This window comes from Protopterus annectens, chromosome 5.part0 (genome assembly GCF_019279795.1).
Source record: "Protopterus annectens isolate FY-2018-M chromosome 5.part0, PAN1.0, whole genome shotgun sequence".
Classification (NCBI taxonomy): domain Eukaryota; kingdom Metazoa; phylum Chordata; order Ceratodontiformes; family Protopteridae; genus Protopterus; species Protopterus annectens.
The window spans coordinates 514050542-514074574 of record NC_056735.1 but is presented as its reverse complement, the minus strand read 5'-3'; the positions used below and the strand labels follow the sequence as shown (position 1 = coordinate 514074574).

General features: G+C 37.8%; 1 protein-coding gene across 3 annotated transcripts in view; it reads left to right on the top strand.

Annotated features, from left to right (window-relative positions):
• Positions 1–24033, top strand: part of ROBO1 (roundabout guidance receptor 1) — a 1916411-nt gene that overhangs the window by 1774280 nt on the left and 118098 nt on the right. For all 3 annotated transcript variants that reach the window (XM_044072442.1, XM_044072441.1, XM_044072443.1), the window contains 2 exons: positions 9790–9816; positions 16615–16657. In XM_044072442.1, the coding sequence (XP_043928377.1) occupies positions 9790–9816; positions 16615–16657 (70 nt within the window). The remainder of the gene's footprint in view (positions 1–9789; positions 9817–16614; positions 16658–24033) is intronic.

Genomic DNA, 24033 nt, shown 5'->3' with positions numbered 1-24033 from the left:
CTTACCTCTGTCCATCAGGTCAGTACCCTCTCTCCGATCTTTTAAAACCATTTTGAAATACTTCCTAGCCAAAATCTGTTTCTGCTCTTGCTCAACCCTAGGGTAGGGTAAGCTATATCCCTAAATATGAACAAGTACCTATTCATACCTTACATCTCCTTGCTCTCCCTTCTTCACATACGTCTTTACTTCAATCAGTTTCTCTCCCCTGACTCTTTATCTAAATATGCCATAACCCTGTTTTTTTTCCATCTCACTTCACATTACAATTCCTGTTTGTATTATATTAGCTTACATTTAATTTCTCTAAACTGGCTAAAATTTCTCTAAATATTCAATCATTGTCATATAAGTTATATCTGTTATTAACCAATGTTTTCACATTTTATGTAATTATTTAAACTGTAGATGTTTATATATAATTTTTGAAGACTGTAAAATTATTGTTCTGAAAATGTTTTTGTAAAACATTGGAGTTTTTCTTCTCGGACCACTGCTGAAAATGGGTACCTATCTAGTCTGACTTTCCCAGTAATCAAATGTCAGTAAATAAATAAATAAAGGCATACATGAACAATGCATCAGGTGTGTGACTGGGTATGGTTTTAATATACGTAGATTACTTGCATTGAAAATTGCTCACAAAGGCATGTGAGCCATCTCTATGGGAATTTAGTTTAGAAACAAAGTGATATAGAAAGAGGCGAGGTTAATAGTAAAAGCTGGTATCGTATTTAATTATTCAAACCATAAAAGAAAAAAGGGGGAAAAAAATTAGGTGAGTTACTGAGATGACCCAGGATTTGTGTTAAGTGGCAGTGTGATCACCGTGAAGGAGTCAGTACTGACAGCCAATGCAGACTGTCGTGGTGGCTTGTACTGGGTGGTAGGTGATGACAAGTTAATAGTAGCACCAACATAGTGTCACATATACCAGATGCAGGTCTAGTGAGGTGCTTTTAATGAAAGTAAGTGTTACTCACTGCATTAGAACTGAAATGGAATGTATTGGGAAGTTGGTGTGTATACCTTGAAAGGGAGACTGCAAAGAGCATGAGTTGAGTGGGTTCTGACTGATGGAAATGGCTGGCATTTATGGGGCGTCCTGCATTGGCTTTCCATCTAGGAGAGATTAGGGTGATCATTGTTATTTCATGTGGGGACTTGTAAAGTTCTAATTGTTGATAATTCATTGAGAGTGGAAGGTATAAGTATGGCTAGTCTCGTACTGACAATTATAATACCCTGCAGGATGGCAAAGGAGATAGGCACGGTAATAAAGTCACTTATAGGTAGGCTGTATGTGTGGGTGTGGGCAAGCAGAAAATACTGAGTTATCACTATCTGGGGGGGGGGGGGGCTAAATTATTGACAAACTCTGTGTGGGTAAGTCTTGTAATCCATCACTGAGAAACTGTGATGGTATGGATGATACAGGCAGGGTAAACCACTTGCTGCCAAAATGTTACAGAAGAGTGAGAAGTCATTTCAGTTACCAGTCTTGGGAAGGTACACAGATTGCTTTTTGATTGGATAGGTGAGAGTTAAGGAAACCAGTAAGTTGTTTGAGGGAGGGTGATAGCACCAGTCCATACGGTGTGAGACTAGCGGGAGAATTCATTGTGTTTCTGGCATGCATGTTTATGTATTCACTTGTGTGAGTGGCTGTTCTGAATGATGTCTAGCTACGGAAAAGCGCACTGCATTCAGTCAAAGGTCTGCATGCTAATATTTTTGAAAAAATTACATTGGGCCTCCCTTTAATTACATGCATCTACCTACTATGAGCACTTAAGGCTAATTTTCTGACCTTTAATATAACAACTGTGGAAGTTTTCCTGGGTCATTATCCATCACGGCTTCCCTGGTGCCTGTAAGTCCATGGATTAAAAAGCTTACACTTGGTGAAGGAATAACAAACACCAGGTACTTGCCTTTTTATGCAGTTTGCCAAGCTGCATGATGGTGTACTTTGAGCAGCATAATGTACATCTGAAATGTAACCCATAGCTGCTTAGAAAAGATGTTATTAAACTAAATCCTGAAAGGAAATGCAAAATAACCTGTGTACAGTCACAGACAAGTACGTGTATTTGTATTAGTGAGATTTGACCATTCATTTCAGTAAAGACTGTTGACATGTACTTGTTCATGTTAAAGCCATTTTGAGAGAGAGCTGATAAAAAAAAAGAAAATACTTGAAGTGCCCTTCAGCATGTTTGCATCAGCTTGCAGTGGAATGGCTGAGCTCCAAGAAGGGTACTTGAGTTTGAGTCAGAGCTGAATCAGGAAATTCTGAACAGACAGAAATGACCACTTAATCTGCCCATGAAGGTGTTAGCACTAGATTGACCTGCAATATATCTTTGACAGTAAGTATACTGCCTCTTGAATTCGCTAATATTTATTTGCTGTATTGTTTAATATTACCATTCACAGGTTTTGAAAGTACTGTAACTTAGTGACTTCATAGCATCCATGTCTTATTCCATCCTTCAGAGCATACTGAATGCCATTCACTGTGGGGGGGGCGGGGGGGGGGTCCATGAGATATACCCTAAGGATGAGCTTAACCTTGCAGCATTACATTAAGACTCTACAGTGAAATGACATGCCAGCCAGTTAAGATGCATCAAATTACTTTATTTGAAAAATGATGTGCATGGTATTTGCCAACACAGTAAAACAAAAGGTTGTGGGATTCGTGAACATTAGACTGAATCTCGCAGTAAGTTGCAAGCAACATTTGCATTATTTAGAGTTGCTGCAGCATGCAGATGTAAACTTTCTATTCATAAATGTTGCAGTGCCATCCCAGTATAGGTTCTCAGTAAGTAGGAGAGGCTACATGACTCATAGTACTGTAGCCTAGCAGAATGCAGATGAGCGTTCTGCTCTGGTAATAGACCAGAAGTACCTGAACCAAAGGCATAGGAGCTCTGTAACACTAGAAACTACACACCACAATGTTATGGAGGAAAACAGTGTATCGTGACCACAGTGAAAGAGCGGCAATTGTGGTGCACTTTGGAGCGTCAGCATTGCTTTGTTTAGGAGACATCCAAGCACTTCCTCAACATTGACCTGTCACACACGCACATTGTCCTTATTGTGCATAATGCCTTACATGAAGTGCTACTGGATCCTGCATAATGCCTTACATGAAGTGCTACTGGATCCTGCATAATGCCTTACATGAAGTGCTACTGGATCCTGCTGATTATACATGATGTGTGTTGCCATGGTGACTTGGATGCTATGGAAGAATATTTATAATATGTATCTTTAGTGCACTGAATAACACTAGAAATATCACTGCATATTAGTGCTGTTGTTTAGGAGCAGAATTTGTGTCAGGGGTCCCATGATAGCACACTAGTGCTCGACTGAGGTGGGTTTTTAAGTTATTCATACAGCACTGGGCATGGAGTGTCAGTTATGGTTAGTAAAGCCTTACATTACACAGCCAGAATTTTAAGAATCCCACATAAGGTCATGTTGAGTCACATGATCTACTTCAGAATGTACTATTCACATACAGTGTTCAAACATTGCTAGTGACTATACTACACAGAGTTATTATGTCACGAAATGTACAGCTGTGTGAGAATGTAAGAGCAAAGGGCAAATGGCAGTTTTATCCTTTTTTTTTCATTTGCATCCTACCCTTGTTTAACTCACTCATGCCTAAAACACCATTTTTGTATACTTCTGGTTCACATCCATACCGCCTAATGGCATCCAGAACTTACTTTAGGTCTGGCTTCTTTAACTAAGTGACTTACCAGCTAATAATAGGCAGTATTAGAAAGGGTAAGGAGATATTTACAAAATGGCAGTTAGATTGTTCGTCTAGGATGCCCTGCAGTGGATAAATTAAATCTTTTTTAGACACTTATTATATGTATTTTCAAATATATGTTCATATTTTCATAATTGACAGACCTACATTTTATTGAGGTATTTGGTGTGAAACACCAATGTGGGAGACAGGACAATTCAGTGGAAATACTGGATTATATCACACTATTCTGAAAATATTGCTAGTTATTTGTTAGTAATTATGAACTTAAGCAGTATTTCCATATGTAGTTAATACTTAAAAAAAAAAGTGACTTACAAACTGCTGAATGACATTAGATGAAACCTTACACATTGTTGAAGGAAACTGCCTTTAATATTTACACTGTAAGTTGCACATCTTGGGAGATATCCATATTATTTGCATTGCTAATTAAACAATTAATTTCAAAAATTATATAATAACTATTATTATTATTATAATTATATAATAATTCTTGTTGTGAAGGTTATGTCTGGTTAACAAAAATGTTCTAAATATATGTCTAGGTTGTATAGTTTTCAAGGTATGAAAATGTGTTTGTGAAAGTTTCGAAAAAATATGATTTGGGATTTACGTGCATTGTACTATATTACAGTATTTACTGCGGTGGTGGTGCTGCGGTAGCGTTGTCGCCTCACAGTAAGATGTTGTCCTGTTCGATTCTCAGCTAGAGCATCTTCTGTATGGAGACATGCGTGAATGGGCGTACCTTCGTTGAAGGTTGTGCGTCAGGGCCGGCAACTCGGCAAGTAAAAATGTACTGCCAGTCATTAGCGGACCAGAGTTCCACTGTGACGACCCCTAACTGGGAAAAGCCGAAAGACACAACAACAACATACTATATTACAGTATTTATGCAACACTCTATGAATATACTATTGTCACTATAAAAAATGCTTACTGATAACATTTCTTATTTGTTTAGTTTAATGGCTTTTATTGTTCACAGAATATTTACATTTGCTCATCTTATGCTTTTTTTTTTTTTTGAGGAGTTGTGGTGTTGTTTGAGGAAGTCAGGAGTGGCAGAGAAGTATGCAAGAGTGGTACAGGATATGTACGAGGGTAGTGTGACATTGGTGATGTCTGCTGTGTGAGTGACGGATGCATTTAAGGTGGAGGTGGGATTGCATCAAGGATCAGCTCTGAGCCCTTTCTTATTTGCAATAGTGAAGGACAGGTTGGCAGACAAGAGCAGACAGGAGTCCCCGTGATCTATGATGTTTGCGAATGACATTGTGATCTGTAGTGAGAGTAGGGGACAGGTTGAGGAGACCTTGGAGAGTTGGAGATGTGCTCTAGTGAGGAGAGGAATAAAGGTTAGCAGGACTAAGACAATATATGTGTGTGTGAATGAGAGGGAGGATAGAGGAATGGTGAGGATGCAGGGAGTAGAGGTGGCGAAGGTGGATTAGTTCAAATTCTTGGGATCAACAGTTCAGAGTAATGGTGAGTGTGGAAGAGAAGTGAAAGAGCGAGTACAGGCAGGGTGGAGAAGAGTGTCAGGAGTGATTTGTGACAGACAGGTACCAGTAAGAGTGAAAGGGAATGTCTACAAAAGGGTAGTGAGGCCAGCTATGTTATATGGGTTGGAGACGGTGGCATTGACAAAAAGACAGTAGTCAGAGCTGGAGGTGGCAGAGTTAAAGATGTTAAGATTTGCATTGGGTGTGATGAGAATGGACAGGATTAGGAATCAGTATATTAGAGGTTCAGCTCTGGTTGGACAGTTTGGAGACAAAGCCAGAGAGGTGAGATTGCATTGGTTTAGACATTTGCTGAGGTGGGATGCAGATTATTTTGAGAAAGGATGGAGCTGCCAGGTAAGAGGAAAAGAGGAAACTCAAGATAAGGTTTATGGATATGGTGAGAGAGGATATACAGGTGGTTGGTGTGAGAGAGCAAGATGCAGATGACAAGAAGAAATGGAAACAAATGATCCACTGTGGGGGCCCCTAAAGGGAACAGCCGAAAGAAGATCTTAAGCCTTTTCAGATTATTTTTCAGAATATGCTGTAAAATGCAAGATATGTGTAGGCTGCTTAGAGGTGTGACATTCCACACCACATAGATGTTAATGAGTTAAGTGCAATGAGACTGAATTACAACCTAGTGGTCAGAGTAAGTAAGCAGTAACACCTAAGAGGGTGTGTGTTACTGTGTAAATAACACCCACCCAGGTGTGATATGAAGCCCGACACCTGGAAGGGCATTATTTACAGAGTAACACACACCCTGGAGGGCATTATTGTGCTTAGAGAATGGGCTGCCTGCAAAATTGTTGTGTTTTATGTACTTATTTATTTATTTTTTATTACTATATTATTTGTTTATCTATTTTTGATGTAAGATAGTTCCTCCTCCTAATGTTTTCAAGTTCCTGTAGTATATGTAAATGGTGTTGGATGAAGCATTTTGCATCCAAAATTTAACATTTTTTAAAAAAATATTCTAGCTATTTATTTTTTAGTTCCTTACTCCAAAATATTGTTTGTTGCCAATCATTGGGATCAAAGTCACTAAATAATGGCATACATTTGGCTTTCAGACTTTATTTCCTTCAGAAAATTCATGCTAACACAAATCCTGTTATTTAAGCTAGTTTGTAATTTTATAAGAAAGATGTTTAAAATCTGTTCCTATTTTTGAGCCTTTGTTCCTCCTTTATTTCAGACTTTATCCTGATTTCTTGAGCTAAGAGGTCAAGAGCTATCCAGACCTCTTCACTGCTACTGCCACTGGTCGATCAATTTCACTGTATCTCTCATACGCACAAACACTTGCACTTCAGAAAATGCATGCTAACTCAAGTCCTATTATTCAAGCAACTTTGTGATTTTTTAACAGCAATATTTAAAATATGTTCCTATTTTGAGCCTTTGTTCCCCTTTATTTTAGGCTTCATCCAGATATCTTGAGCTAAGAGGTTGAGGTGTGCAGGCCTCTTAACTGCTACTGCCGGTGCTCGATCTCTTTCACTTGCCACTCTCTTTCTGTCACTCACGCACACCTCGCTTTCATGCACACAAGAACGCATACACAGACAGAAACATAAACACATGCACACACTTATTGTGTTTCATTTAGTTTTTGCATTTGCTAAACAGCAAAAGAACTGCTTAGAGAGTGTAAAATAACTGCTTGATTGATCTTGCTCTCACTCATGTGCATGGATACACACATTTTGTTTTTTAATTTTCTTATATTCTACTTGCTAAACAGCAAAATCGCTGCTTACCGAGTATAAAATAATGGCGACCGTTAAGATTTCTTTCAGTCTGAGCTCCACGACAACTTGATATGCTGCTTTGAAGCCGCAGACTTGTTTTTCACCAGGCTTACATGTAGATTAACACCCTGCTGGAGAATGTTCTTTCTCCAGTCAGGATACCGATCTACAGGTCGCCCAGTCTCTAATAAGCTGTTAATGCACACATACTTGTGCAAGCCACCCATTTCCCAGTCTGTCAACTTACACCGGGTAGGAAGTAACCAAGTCTCGCATGCCTTATCCAGTTAACAAACAAATAATATAAAATATAGAGTTGCATTGAATATAAACGAAATAAACAAGGGAATTGGGTTTGCAGATTTTTAGCCACTATTTGCATTGTTGTTTTAATAATCGGCCAATTAATTTGACAACTTGGGGTAGGGATAGGAAATAATGAATAAGATAGTTTTAAGATTTGTTTTCTGCCATGACCAGGATTAAAGGAAACAAATTAAAGTGCGTAGCAGTATTTGCTTCACTACCTAACAGGATATTTCTGTGTATGTTTGTCACAAATTCTTTAAACACAGAGAATGTTGAATCTAAACAGACTTGTTTTTTGATCAGGGTTTCAACATGTGAGAAGTACAATAGTAGGTAAACATGTCTCGGTGCCTATTTCTTTGCAGTCTCATAGACCTGCAAAGCTTTTATGTACATATGTTTTAATAATTTTTCAAAGATATCATTAAACTGACATTTACGAACATACAAAAAGAAAAAAACAGAATTTGTTCACCTTTGCATTCGCTTTCATATTTGTTTAATTATAACTGACAGTCGGACCTGTTGTGTTTTACACTGAACACATGCTTCATCCCTTTTGGCTCACCCATTACTGAAACGTTTTTATTTTTATGTGAAAAGATGGCACAGTTCTGTTTTGTGTGCTTTCACAGGATGTTACCATGGTAGTTGCTTTTGTTCTCGCATACAAGGATTAATGCACATTGTTTCAGGAAAAAAAGAGAGAGAGAGAGACAGACAGGTGCAGAAGGTAGGCCTTGAAGCAGAAAGCTTTTGTGTAGACTCCACATTTTTACATTTGTTGTTTGCTAAGCTTTACTTCAGACATTGAAGTCCAAAACTGTCTGCTAGCTTCAGACTCATGTTTTTCATTGGAATTTTTATCAGTTATGTTGATATCACATAGGTGTGCCAAAAACACACTGTGGGGAGGAAGGTCTTCTACAGTAGAAAGTATTTTATCTTGTGCTAAAGCAAATTACTGACTTCCATTTGAAAACTTTGCTTCTGTATAGAAAACAGAAGCTGCATTGACAACATTTAATCCATTTTCACTGACAGGAATTCTTAAATGTGATTATTTGGTATTAATGTATTTTATTTTTTTTTTACCTAGCCAAACATTATAGTACTGCTGCGTTTGTGCAGACATCCAGTACACAAATGTGTCTTCTCTGTTAAAAGGGATTTTTTGAGTTACACTAAAGCTTAAAAAGCTCTCTTGTGACAGAAGTATGCAGTTCCCATCCAGAGGGTTACAAGGTCTTCATAAATGCTACAAATCTGTGAATTTAAGAACTGGAAACAGTGGTTAGACAGGCTCTATTAACACCATAATTGTGTTTTGCTTGAGGCCTGACATCTGTTGGAATACCCATCTCTTCTGTCTGGCTGTTTTGCTCACTATAGAGCTACACACACACACACACACACACACACACACACACACACACACACACACACACACACACACACAGACACACACACACACACACACACACACACACACACACACCATATGCTCTTCTGGAGCTCAGTTGTTGACTGCAAAGATTTCATTTAATTTGAGCTGTTTTTCATCTATCCTTGCATTCCCTAAAAGCAAGGCATGAATTACTAGTCAGCCTCAGCAAAGAAATGACAGTCCACTTTAATCTTTTCTTCCTGCTAAATGTCCTTGTGGCTTCAAATTAATGTTACGACTTTCGGCTCTTATGTGTATAGCTCCACCATTAAATGCACCTATTTTTTCCTTATGAAAGCCCTGTGACTGCGGCTGTCTGTTTTTGTATCTTGATAAATCAGGGTGGTTGTGTGAAAAGAGCTAGCTGGAATGTAACACAATAGAATTCCATGGATGAAAATTGTAATACTGCAGTTGAAGGACTTTAGATGAATGGGTACAAATCATCAAGGTTATGCTGTATTTCAGAAACAAGCAATAGTAAAACACACGTCTATGAATTGTAGAAGAAACCTAGCGGAAATAATCTGGGCCACAAAATCATCAACTGTGTCATAGGGTGCTTGTTTCTAACCTGCAAGGACTTATATTCTTCTGGCTGTTAGACTTGACTGAAAATTTGTTTTAAATTTATTTTTCATTATTGTTTAATTTCTATTTCAGCATTTATTTAACACCCCTTTTATGCCCAAAGCACTGTGTATGAATAGTATACAGTTAATTTACTTTCCTGCATAATTATTGAGCTAGTAAGTAACTTAGAATTATATACGCATCACTGAACATAAAGAAAATAACAGAATGTTACAGTGATTTGTAGTTTTGATAGTGGTATGTTAAGTCATTTATTTGATGGCTATACTCCTGCTAATTGTCTTGCTTGATTAAATTGCTGTAACATTTTCTTATTGTGTTTTAACCTTAGTAATCTTTTGTGTTGATTTTTTTTTTATTTTTCAGTCCCCTCTTTTACCTTCACACCAACAGGTAGGTAGTTTGCCCTTTTTGATCAGAATGTTCTGGAATTCTTGCTTTTTTTGTTACCCTTTTACCTTTCATACAGTTACTATCTGAATACATCAAGCTTATGTTTGTTTTCAACTGTGGTAGATCATATTGCATGTATTCATGCTTTCTTGTGTATTTTGGAATGCTGAATAGGTAGTAATGTTGGATGATTAGTTAAAAAGACCACTTGTCTGCTTGCAGCTAAACTTAATTCATACATGCAGTTCTCTCAACTTTGTTTATCCTCTACAAAGTATTATGTTATTGTCACGGATTTCTTTATCCTTTAACTTAGAATAAAATGAAAAGTGCAGATAAGCCAAGGCTAGAAATAACGCGATGCATCAAAGAGGAGCATTACTTGTTTCTAGAAGATATTCTGTACAGCATTTTAAAAACTAAAAGGGTTACATTGGTTTATTTAATGGTTTGCAATGAAGGGCGCAGTAAAAAGAAGATTATTACCTTTTATCTCAGAGCCAGGGAAAATGTGGAAGTGTGGTACTTCTTAAAATGATCCCCTATTATTAACAGTATTAAATTACATGGAGAGTTTGGTTAGCAATATTTAGTCAGTCCTTAAAGATAAAAGTAATCTGTTTTTGTTGTGTACCTTACTCTCCTCATGAGAAGACTTTTAGTCTGTTTAAATCACTGTCTGGCTGAATTGCTGTTATTGAAGTTCTTTAAATTTGGTGATAATATAGGCAGATGAAAGCAAGTTATATGTGCATTCTTTTCCATTATAAAAATAATTAAAGCTCATATTTTGTACTGACATTTAAGAGGAGGTCAGTATATGTTACTTTCTTGAGTCCTTGGATTTGCAGTATATATTTTGAATGCTAAGGTGATTTGCTTTTGGAGTACAAATATTTGGAGTGTTTTGTAAAAGCTTGTTCTTATCTGTTTATAAGATTTTGTTAGGTGAGCCCTGTGTTGTCCTACTTTTGTTGTGATCTGTCTTGGTGCAGTTTCTGAATACATATTGTATTCTTTAAGCATTGCTGTGTCATTGTGTCTGCTTTAATAGATAGGAATGGATAAGAAGTTGTGGAAAATAGCACAGTGGTTAGGATTGTTGCCTGACAGTTTAGTTCTTCATTTTAATTCACAGCTGAGATGTCTTCTGTGCCAAGGCTATGTGTACACCCTTTATCTGCATATGTTTTCACTGCATGTTTCAGTTTCATCACTCATCCCACAGACATGTCATAGATGAATTGGAAGTCCACCATATTGTCCATATGTGTAACTGTTACACTATGCATTTGCATATTTGTGTACATCCTGTGATAGACTGGTGATCTGGCTGTGAGTGCTTTCAGTGCTGTGCATACAGTGAATGCCAAAACCCATTCCAGTAATCAGAAAATGAATGAATAAGAGATTGTCCAAAACAAATGAGTCCTGTTTGGAATCTGCTTTTCTGAAGTAAATGCCAATGCCAAAGGGCTCTGACTAAGTTTGCAGATAACTGCAAGCTTTGAGCAGTCATTGAATCCCAAATAACTTTGCCAACTTGCAGAAAGGTTCATCCCAAATAAATAACTGGTGCTAAAATCAGGGACTGAAACTAAATGCCAAAATATGCATTATTGTATCATTTGGGAAGTCCTCTACCCCAAGCAACTACCACATTGACAATATGCCTCGTAATAGTTGACCTGTTTGGTCAGGATTTGGGAACTTTTGTGGAGAGTGGCATAACATTTGACCAACGTGTCTCCATTGTTGTAAGAAAGTCTTTTTATATTGCACAACTAATAAAGACATTGTGTCCATATCTAAGAATATTATTGTCCCTTTTTACTCAGCCCTCATTAGGTCAGTCATTGACTATAATACCCCCTTTGGCATGCATCTGTCCAGACCCATGCACCAACTGGAATGCCCACAGAGATAACCTTACTAAAATGATTTAAAGGCTAAACAGTATGTCCTACATGGACCAACTCAAGCCCTGTCATTATATTTGGTATCCTACAGACTACTGATAGGAGACCTATGTCTGGCATACGAGGCATCCTCCCCATTACTGATAGATTTACTGCACATCAGCAAGTCAAATGGAATCAAAAATGCTCAATCTAGGAATTTAAATCTCTTCTGCAACATCAAAAGAATGGTTTGGGATAGGTATATCTCAGAGGTATTGTTACTCTGGAACAGACTCCCGATCCACATAAAACAAAGTTCAACCCTGTCCATATTCAAGTGCCTCTTGGGTCTATGGATGGGAAAAAGTAAATTTACCCCAGGACTGCCCCCTGTACTACTGACAGACATAGGCAGTTCCTAAATGCTTTATCCCATGTGTGGGTCCTCCTAAATGATGTGGTATGATCTCTGTTACTCTTCTTAGGGGTAATATATAATTATCTACCATGGGAAGGGTAAGGACAGTCTTGAACCAAATAGGATAGGCTAATTTGAGCATAGAAAGGGAAATTGTCTAGACTTAACATGACCCACAAGGGAAGCTAGCCTAGTGCTTACCTATGAACTTAAATGGATAGATTTTTAGTAAAGCAAAATAAGCCCATTAATAGCAGTTCGGTGTGCTCCCAGATATGGGCCTTTGGTGTTTATGTATTTATTTTTATTTATTTTTCTCTTGTATTGACCAGGTTAGGCGCACTAGACATTTGTAGCCTCTTTTCAGGGTTAACCAGAGCTGGTATTTTTACTACTAGGGGAAATTTGACTTCCCTTCAATGCACAATAGATACTTCTGGATCTTATACATCCACGTAAGCTACAACCAACTCAAACAGATTGGGCCTTGGTTTAATGTCTCATTCGTAAGACAGCACACTCTGGAGCACAGCACCCCCATATGCTCAACTGCAGTGTCAGTAATTGATCTACCTGACATGGGAATAAAACCCACAGCCTTCAGCACCAGGGGCAAGTGTGTTACCTGTTGTGCCACTGATACTCCTGCAACTTAAGAGTTCTATTCCCACACCAGATGAATGGAAGGATTTGCTGAATGAATCTGTGTGATGCCGCTGGGAACAACTGTGGCTTATCAGTCATGGTAGTTGTGATTAGCTGGTGTTACTATATTCTGATTCCAATAAAAAGACTACACTGTACAGCCATATGATGCCCCTTTCTGCATTCTATCCAAGCTTTGTAGTTTTAAGTATTTATTATGCTCTGTGCTGGTCAACAGGATTCCACAGATAAGATTGTTAATGTGTCATCAGTGTTACTGCAGCAACATGTCCTGTTTACTGTATACAGTCCATTAAAAAAAAAAAAAGCAGCAATTGTACACCTTAGAAGAAATGGAAAATAAATGTATAACTAACTTAGCTCACTAAGGTCCTGTGTTAATTATGAAAAATAGAGTTGCTTATTTCTGCTGTCGTGTCATTTCAGTAAAACTGCAGTGAAGCTATAAGAAAAGTTAATACTGTCAAAATGTTTCTCTTATTGTGTTTCTTTTTTTGTGTTAATGTTTTTTTTATTCACTGCTTTAAATCACTGATGTTTTTGCCCCTTACATGTGGGTTACCACCCTTTGATATTTAAAAGATGAGGTAATTGTAATGCATGTGATAATTATGCTGCAATGGTATAAATGGATCAGTATTTCATTCCTTTCTGACAGTGTGCTCTGATTCTAGACTATATCTGATGCTGCTGCTGTTTCACATTCTAGAAATGCAGCTTCCTTCCAGAAAAGAATGCTTGTAAACAGTGCTGTGGCAAGGGAATTCGGGACTTGGGGTTACATACCTATCTTTTGCTCCTCCCAGAACTGTAAAATTTGCTCTACAATACATAATGATTAGCTTATACTAAAGTCCGCATATAAGCATAATTTCGTTAGCACCCCAACAGCTATGGCCTGCCTACTACTACTACTTCTTTCGGCTTTTCCCGGTTAGGGGTTGCCACAATGGAACTCCGGTCCGCTAATGATTGGCAGTAGATTTTTACGGTGCCGAGGTGCCAGCCCGATGCCCAACCTTCAACAAAGGCACGCCTATTCACACATGTCTTTCGAACGCCACTTGACTGCAAGGAGGACATGCAGACTCCACACAGAAGGCACTCCAGCCAAGAATCGAACAGGAGAACCTCTTGCTGTGAGGCGACAACGCTACCGCTGCACAACAGCGGCTTAATACTTAAACAAGAAGACTTTCTCAGTCCAGGAGGTTTTAGGTCCTCTTTGCTTGCTTCTTGCTTGCTTATCATTTATAATTATGTTAATTTTTAACAAATAATTTGCAGTGCTCAGAACAAAAGAGTACTTTTATATAACCCTGTTTAGTATACTACCTGCATATTAGAATTGCTCAATTGTATATTGTAAAATAAAACATTTCAATTGATATGGTGGTTTGATTACTGTCATATTAAGGAAAATATGCCACTGTTTTAGTTGCTAACAATCTATACTTTCATATTCAAGGTAATTGTGTTAAAAAAATTTTCTCCTTCATGATTCTGAAAACAAAAACAGTAAATTGTAAATGCATCTTCAGATAGTCCCTGGCAAATTATGAGACGAAATAACAGTGGCTTGATGAAATCCAGCATACAGTAGATAAAAGTATGTCTCGGATAAAGCTTTTTGAAAATGCTGATATTATGGTAGTTTAGTTTAGCTTCAATGACAGAGGAAGCATTCCTTTAGCATTTCCCTCAGTAAAAGCCTTTGCATGGCTTGCTACATTTTAATCCTGTTTTATAATTACATGAAACAGTTATCTCTCACTCACAGGCTCCTCATCTTGCATTTCTTCTGAGAAGTACAATTTGGCTGCGTTTTAGAAAAACACCTTCCACAGTTTTACATGCCACACTGCTCTGGAATCCATCACTTTGCAGTGGCGCTAATCAGCTTAACCTCATATGTAACTTAACACATTTATATAGTGCATGGATTTTTTTTTGCGGGGGAGGGGGGCAGGGGTACTCATGGGGAGTTATCTTTTAAAAACTTGAACTTGTTTTTTGTCAGGATTTTTGTATCGCAGTCACGCTTGCTTGTGTGAGCACATGCGTTCATATATATATATATATATATATATATATATATATATATGTGTGTGTGTGTGTGTACGTATATATATTTATATACGAGTCTGTATCATTTTGTTGAATGTAGTTGACTTATTGAAATAAAAAAAAACAGTAGTCACAAATGACTGAATGTACTTTTGGCTGAAAAGCCATTTTCTCGATAACTGTAGAGGTCTATAGATGGCATTTCTGGTGTCATCTGTGTTAGTTTTGATCATGGATATTGTTAAGGACATAATTTAGAAGATTTTGTGTGGAATTGCAATGTCCACCATTGCATTATACCCTAAGAATTGTAGATGATTGAGTTTGTGCCCAAACACTGATTTACTATATGTGGGGACTTTTTTCTTTTCTTCTTGGATATGCAACCATGAAGTTTGAATATGTATTTAAGAGGGTGCAAAGGGGTGTTTTGCCACCCTGCAAAAAAAAAAAAAAAGCTTTGTATGGCATGTATGTATGTTATATAGAATTTTTTTTTAACAAAATGGCTTTTCAGTCAAAAGTACATTCACTCATTAGTACCTACTGTTTTTTTATTTCATTCAACGCTACCTTTGATTAAACAATACAGAACTATAGCCGTATCTATAGCTGTGTATATATATATATATATATATATATATATATATATATATATATATATATATATACACACACACACACACACACACACACACACACACACACACAAACAAACGCATGCATTTGTGTGTATGTGTATGTACACACTACAAATATACTAGTCTGTGTGCTTATATTGTAATACGTGTATTCAACTATATATACATACACTCACAGAAGCATTTGTAAGAACAGTTTGGCTGAAATTAAAATACCAAACCAAATTCTTGAGTGTTGAACAAGTTGCAGTTGGGAAAATGTTTTTCTTTTATTTTTAGCAATAAAAGAAACTGAGTTTACCTAATCCCTCATAAGTAATTTGCTTCTAATCCCTCTGAACTTTCCATCCACCCACAGTTCCACAAAACTGGACCATAGTACCTTGAAAAAAAACACTTCACATATCCAGACGGAACTATTTCGTAATGTTTATATCAGATGCTGCCATCTCTTATTGTCATTTCTCTTTTTATTACCTTGTCATTGTGTTAAAACCCTGTCATCTTCACTGACTGTTCTAGTCGGTATATCATGAACTGTGTTTTCTGACCTTATCATTATAAGCACTTCCCTATGTCCAATTGGTCACCTGGGTTGCCTTCCTCTGCAGTTATGGTAAAACTGTTAAATCTCTAGAGTTGTAGGTCCTCTAGAGCTGAATTTTAGAGTTAGGCTTGAAGTGAGTTTGTTACATAAGTGCTTCACATTAGTTTCCTGCAAGCAGTTTGATAGTAATAACATTTCATTTGTATTTTGTAGTTTTTTGGTAATACTGACTAGCAGCATCTCACAATGAGAGCTAAGACAACTGCCAGAGTTACCATCGGGGTGGCTTGCTAAATGTTTTGTTATAGTACTCCATCTGTTGGTTAGAAGTGTTTTCTTTTTATTTATAATTATAATGTTCTTTTTAATTATTGTTACCTTTACACTGTAATTTGAATGCTACTTTTAAGAGAGAAAGAGGACAGTACCCTAAAGGACAACAGCTAATAAGTACAACAAGCATGTCTAGTCGCATCTTTAAATGCACGTTTGCAAGCTGTTTAAAGTTAACACTGAAAACATTAATTCCACTTAAAATATGTATGATTTATTTTGTAGTGGCATATCAGAGGGGTGGAGAATCTGTGAGCAGCGGTGGGAGGTAAGTAGCTGAATTTTATTCTGTATTTTACTTTGCATTTAATTACTGCAAAAGTTACTGGAATCTAGTTGTCAGACATCTAATGTAAGTAAACATTTATGAACGAATAATAATTCCAAATTCTGTGCACTTTGTATAATTGCTGCCCTTAAGATAAGTTATTGCACCTGCTTTTTTTTTCCAAAAACAAAAGAAAATATTATTTAATCAAATTTCAGGAAATGTATAGTTAAACTTTCCTGGTAATGATCCAAAACAGTAAATTCTGAAATATGTTCTGCCTGAGAAAAATGTGCATCTTACAAAATGGACACCAGATGGTGCAATTTTCCTTTGTTAAAAACAAAAAAGGGCCTGATCTCAACTGCCGTTTGTAATATGACCAAGGTAATTTGATCATGAAAATCAGGTGATAGGAATGTGTGATAGATACCAGAAGAGAGAAATACATTCAGCAGAGAAGAGTTGCTGAGGGAAGCAAAACCATTGTTGTATTGCAACAGTTGATACTGAGATGGATATAAACAGTAAATGATCAGAGTTCTGGCAAACAGGATTTGGAAGATGATTTTAGTAATATAAAAGAAGGAATCCTGGACAGTCTTTCTTTTAGTAACAGAGAAGAATATCAGAATATGTTACATTTTAGCAATTGCTTCTTAACATGGCTTGTTCCTGATATAAAAGTTCATATGTGCTATTGAAGTTTGATTTTAAGCTTATTGTCTTTGAGATGAGATCTGGAAGTTGATTTTTAGCATAATTTTTGAAAAAATATATATAATTTTTTTGGAAATTCATTTTAGTGTGACACAAGACATAATTAAGGAAGCAGGCTGTGATATGTATAAGGTTAGCTAGAGCTTAAATTCCATAACCACCTGTGAAGGCTGTGATCATGTTATAATTTTTTTAGTCTGTTTGGTGACCCCGTTTTTCAAACCATAGTTTGAATTTCAGTATATGTTTATAGGTGCACTGCATTGCGTCTCATACAGAAGCAGTTTTCCATAATTCAGCTTAGCTGACTGAAAATAATTTGCACCTGTAGGAGAGGACTTGATTGCTTATCCTTGTAAGTAATTTCCACTAGGATTTTTTCATCCTGGTGCCATCTTTGCACCAGAGACCATAGATTCACTTGAGGATTAGATCCAAAGCATGTGGATTTAAATTAATTGGTTCAATATTCAGATTCATTGTGTGTATAATACTTTTCAGAATTGCAGTCTCAAACAGAAAACTGCATCAAATTTTTCAGTTGTTTGTGGCAGCCTCATAAACTGCAGCTTTTTAAAGATTAAGAGATCAGTGCGGTTATGGTAACATAGTGTCTTTTTCATGTATTTTAACAGCTTTTGCCTAGTGTAGTTCATTAGGGAGATGGCAGAGGTATATCTGCTTCTGGATTTGGTATAAAGTTAAGTTGTGGTCTGCACCAGGGCTTCTATCTGCCTTTGTTGTTAGTTTTGTCTGTTTTTAAAGAGATAAGAAATGAATGTTCTTGAAGTTATTGCAACAGCAGTATTTATCACAGTACTAGACATGATGGAATATTTTCTCCTTTTTGAAGACTTGCCATTGTAATTCCAAGATTCAAAACTGTAAGTCCTAGAATTACAAAAGAAAGTACAAAACTGTGGGAGAACTACAAATGTTGGACATTGGTTTTCTCCTTTTGAAGTTTTTTTTTGCATGGGGAGTGAATGTTGAATATTATTCTCCTTTTAAAGTTTTTTTTCTTCAGGGGCAAGCCTTCTGCCCCCTCCAGATCTTATATACAACAACTTTGAGATTGCTGTACCTTGGCAAAAAGGAAATACATTAAGGAAGAGCAGTCTTGGACTTGATATATAAAAGTTCACATTTTCACTCATTTAATCTTTCTATTTCAACAATGTGGCTTGCCTGGTGCTTAAGATAACTACATGCACAATTTGAGGAATATGTGATCTGTTATAAACTACTGTAGCATTTCTCTTCTCTATTCTTGGATGTAGGGTGGTGATGTGATCTGTTATAAACCACTGTGGTATTTATCTTCTCTATTCTTGGATGTAGGGTGGTGATGTGATCTGTTATAAACCACTGTGGTATTTCTCTTCTCTATTCTTGGATGTAGGGTGGTGATGTGATCTGTTATAAACCACTGTGGTATTTCTCTTCTCTATTCTTGGATGTAGGGTGGTGATGTGATCTGTTATAAACCACTGTGGTATTTCTCTTCTCTATTCTTGGATGTAGGGTGGTGATGTGATCTGTTATAAACCACTGTGGTATTTCTCTTCTCTATTCTTGGATGTAGGGTGGTGATGTGATCTGTTATAAACCACTGTGGTATTTCTCTTCTCTATTCTTGGATGTAGGGTGGTGATGTGATCTGTTATAAACCACTGTGGTATTTCTCTTCTCTATTCTTGGATGTAGGGTGGTGATGTGATCTGTTATAAACCACTGTGGTATTTCTCTTCTCTATTCTTGGATGTAGGGTGGTGATGTGATCTGTTATAAACCACTGTGGTATTTCTCTTCTCTATTCTTGGATGTAGGGTGGTGATGTGATCTGTTATAAACCACTGTGGTATTTCTCTTCTCTATTCTTGGATGTAGGGTGGTGATGTGATCTGTTATAAACCACTGTGGTATTTCTCTTCTCTATTCTTGGATGTAGGGTGGTGATGTGATCTGTTATAAACCACTGTGGTATTTCTCTTCTCTATTCTTGGATGTAGGGTGGTGATGTGATCTGTTATAAACCACTGTGGTATTTCTCTTCTCTATTCTTGGATGTAGGGTGGTGATGTGATCTGTTATAAACCACTGTGGTATTTCTCTTCTCTATTCTTGGATGTAGGGTGGTGATGTGATCTGTTATAAACCACTGTGGTATTTCTCTTCTCTATTCTTGGATGTAGGGTGGTGATGTGATCTGTTATAAACCACTGTGGTATTTCTCTTCTCTATTCTTGGATGTAGGGTGGTGATGTGATCTGTTATAAACCACTGTGGTATTTCTCTTCTCTATTCTTGGATGTAGGGTGGTGATGTGATCTGTTATAAACCACTGTGGTATTTCTCTTCTCTATTCTTGGATGTAGGGTGGTGATGTGATCTGTTATAAACCACTGTGGTATTTCTCTTCTCTATTCTTGGATGTAGGGTGGTGATGTGATCTGTTATAAACCACTGTGGTATTTCTCTTCTCTATTCTTGGATGTAGGGTGGTGATGTGATCTGTTATAAACCACTGTGGTAATTTTCTTCTCTTTTCCTGGATGTAACCATGACCTGCGAACTTTTGCTGCTGTTGTTTTACCTTTTGTATGAACTGCTGTCCTTTACCCATAATTCTACAACTTCAGAGCTCATCAGTAAACAGGCAAAACATGGCATGTCTGCAGCTAGTTGGGTTTGGCTTTAAAGGCGTGAATGTAGCTGTAAAAACTTTAAAAAAGTAAAAAGACAGTTGACATTCAGAAGCCTCCGAATTGGATCACTTGAATGCCCTTAACAGTTCAGGTGTTTATATCCCATGGGCTTCCTTCAAAGGAAGTTTAAGGTATTACATAGTGTATCCCATAGGTCTTGTCCACACACTGAAGACTCTGGTTTATCTGGGGTCTTTGTATTTGTTGCTAACTTTTTGCCTTTTCTGTTTGACCCTTTTAAATTAGAAGTAGAGTAAGGAGCAGAGCAAGACTTGTCACCTAAGTTATGTAAGGCACATGTATTACTCCCTCCCTGGGCTTCGGTTAGAGCAGAGCAAGACTTATCATGTAAGTTATGTAAGGCACATGTATTACTCCCTCCTTGGGCTTCAGTAAGGAGCAGAGCAAGACTTGTCACGTAAGTTATGTAAGGCACATGTATTACTCCCTCCCTGGGCTTCGGTTAGAGCAGAGCAAGACTTGTCACGTAAGTTATGTAAGGCACATGTATTACTCCCTCCTTGGGCTTCACTAAAGAGCAGAGCAAGACTTGTCACATAAGTTATGTAAGGCACATGTATTACTCCCTCCTTGGGCTTCAGTTAGAGCAGAGCAAGACTTGTCACGTAAGTTATGTAAGGCACATGTATTACTCCCTCCTTGGGCTTCACTAAAGAGCAGAGCAAGACTTGTCACGTAAGTTATGTAAGGCACATGTATTACTCCCTCCTTGGGCTTCAGTTAGAGCAGAGCAAGACTTATCATGTAAGTTATGTAAGGCACATGTATTACTCCCTCCTTGGGCTTCAGTAAGGAGCAGAGCAAGACTTGTCACGTAAGTTATGTAAGGCACATGTATTACTCCCTCCCTGGGCTTCGGTTAGAGCAGAGCAAGACTTGTCACATAAGTTATGTAAGGCACATGTATTACTCCCTCCCTGGGCTTCGGTTAGAGCAGAGCAAGACTTGTCACGTAAGTTATGTAAGGCACATGTATTACTCCCTCCTTGGGCTTCATTAAAGAGCAGAGCAAGACTTGTCACGTAAGTTATGTAAGGCACATGTATTACTCCCTCCCTGGGCTTCGGTTAGAGCAGAGCAAGACTTGTCACGTAAGTTATGTAAGGCACATGTATTACTCCCTCCTTGGGCTTCAGTTAGAGCAGAGCAAGACTTGTCACGTAAGTTATGTAAGGCACATGTATTACTCCCTCCTTGGGCTTCACTAAAGAGCAGAGCAAGACTTGTCACATAAGTTATGTAAGGCACATGTATTACTCCCTCCTTGGGCTTCAGTTAGAGCAGAGCAAGACTTGTCACATAAGTTATGTAAGGCACATGTATTACTCCCTCCTTGGGCTTCAGTTAGAGCAGAGCAAGACTTGTCACGTAAGTTATGTAAGGCACATGTATTACTCCCTCCTTGGGCTTCAGTTAGAGCAGAGCAAGACTTGTCACGTAAGTTATGTAAGGCACATGTATTACTGCCTCCTTGGGCTTCACTAAAGAGCAGAGCAAGACTTGTCACATAAGTTATGTAAGGCACATGTATTACTCCCTCCTTGGGCTTCATTAAAGAGCAGAGCAAGACTTGTCACGTAAGTTATGTAAGGCACATGTGTTAATCCCTCCTTGGGCTTCACTAAAGAGCAGAGCAAGACTTGTCACGTAAGTTATGTAAGGCACATGTATTACTTCCTCCTTGGGCTTCAGTTAGAGCAGAGCAAGACTTGTCATGTAAGTTATGTAAGGCACATGTATTATTCCCTCCTTGGGCTTCAGTTAGAGCAGAGCAAGACTTGTCACGTCAGTTATGTAAGGCACATGTATTACTCCCTCCTTGGGCTTCGGTTACAGCACATAATGCTTTAGTACACTTTACAAACATTATGAATAGTGTGCTAGTGATTCTTGTAATGAACCTAATACAACTGTGTGAGCATACACACCATAACAACAAGTATTCTTATATAAGGGTCATTGCTACAGTTTATAGTCCATCCCATCCAAACCATAGCATCTACCTTGCACGCTTCTGCAACTGAGAAATTTCCACAATTGCAGGAGGGACTTTTCACTCCTAGCATCTGTTCTCCCATACTTTTGAGGAGCATATTGCATTCTTGCCTCACTTCAATATGTCCTTCATAACCCGATTACCATGAAAGCTGTTGTTGACAATTTTCATTACACAAAAGGAAGAATGGAGCAGTCTCTCATTCCTTTTTTTACCAAGCATCCTACTGACAGTTTGCATGAGAAGGAGAACGTCTGAACTCTGGGGAGGTATGAAGATTTGGCAGTCAGCCCTGATAGACCTGTATCCACCTTCATTCTAACTCGCACGTATTATGAATGATGCTGCAACAATGATCCTTGTTATTTTCATCTAAAAGTATGAAGCACTACTGCAATTTGTTGAAACATTTCTATTTCACAAAAGCTTCAACTCTGTCTGTAGCTTAGTGGAAAACACAAAATGCTTTGTAACTTAATTGTTTTGTCCATCACTCACCTTTGAATAACTTTCTTTGTAAGTACTTTTCTGACTTTTCTTTTTAGATAGCTCATTACTGATATTACTAGTTGTTTCCTGACAGTTTTGCATTCGTAAGTCATGGTTTCCTATGTATAATAACATCAGAAATTATTAAAACAGCACATTTTCTTGTTGGAGACAGACTTCCCTAGTTGATTACTATTTGCTGTCCGTTTTGACTGGGTGAAAGTCGTGATGTTATTGCATTTGAATATTGTGTTACCTTCACCAATGAGACTATCGTATAGGAAAACTAGAAAGCTGTGGACCTTTATTAAACACAGGCATCATAAGGTCCTGTCTTTGGACGAGGAAGATATCAACCCTGCCTTGATGGACTACTGCCTCAGAAACACATTATCTTATTTCACCTACTTCATGGTGGGGGAGGGAACAGGAGGAGTCACCAAAGTTATGCAGAAAAAGTAGGGAGGTGGAAGGAAAAAAACATACATGCTGACAGTAGTGCAGAACAGTTACAGATGATTGAGGCATTAGAGACCTGGACATTTATTCTGCCTAGGCTTGTGTGTGTTGTGGTCACTAAAAGTGTGATTTGCTGGCAATTCCAACTGCGGGGGCATTATATGTTCTGCCTATTCAGCTCCAGTTTAAGCCACAGTTATTTCAAAGGAGGTTTATATTGAGATACTGGATTCAAATAAGACACCAGTATCTACCAAAGTAATGCCAGTGTTGTCATCTGAATCTTAGATCTCTAATTTGAAGTTTCACTTTATAGAGAATTGCACAATCCATCTGGATGTTGGTTACCAGTTGTCCAGAGTGGATGTACCTGAGGATTTACCCAGCGGATCCAAGGTCAGCCACAATCTTCCTGTCCTTCCCTTTGAGGCTGAATTACTGACCTTTGTTTTGAGGCAATTTGAAAGGAAGTTCGTGCATTGCATGCTCAAAACCCACCCTTGGGGGAGGCATCCCAATGTCTGAAGTCAGGGAAGTGGATATCCAGTTACTACCCCATTATTATTTACTGGGGAAAGGGAGGACACTACCTACATACTGGATGTCAGCCAGGATTACAGTGGACAAAACCTTCTATGAATTTACCTAATGCCCTTATTTAAATTAATTTGTATGCGTTTATGGTATGGATCTCTTGTGGCCCAGAAAACATGGTGAGTTTCGTGGTTCTCAATGAGTTAATGATTACTAGTAAGAAGAACAGCAAAAATGATAAAACCTTTGCGACCTTCTTTAAGAGTAGATCAGACAACATTAGGCCATATGACTTTAAATCCTTTAAACGCTTTCTGTGGTGAAAAGAATCAAATGTATTTTGCAGCTCAACAAAGATAATTCATATTAGCCGTTCTGATTCCAGCGCTGTATACATATTATTTTACGGGAAAAAAACAGTTGTAACAGTGCATATTCCCCTCCTGAAC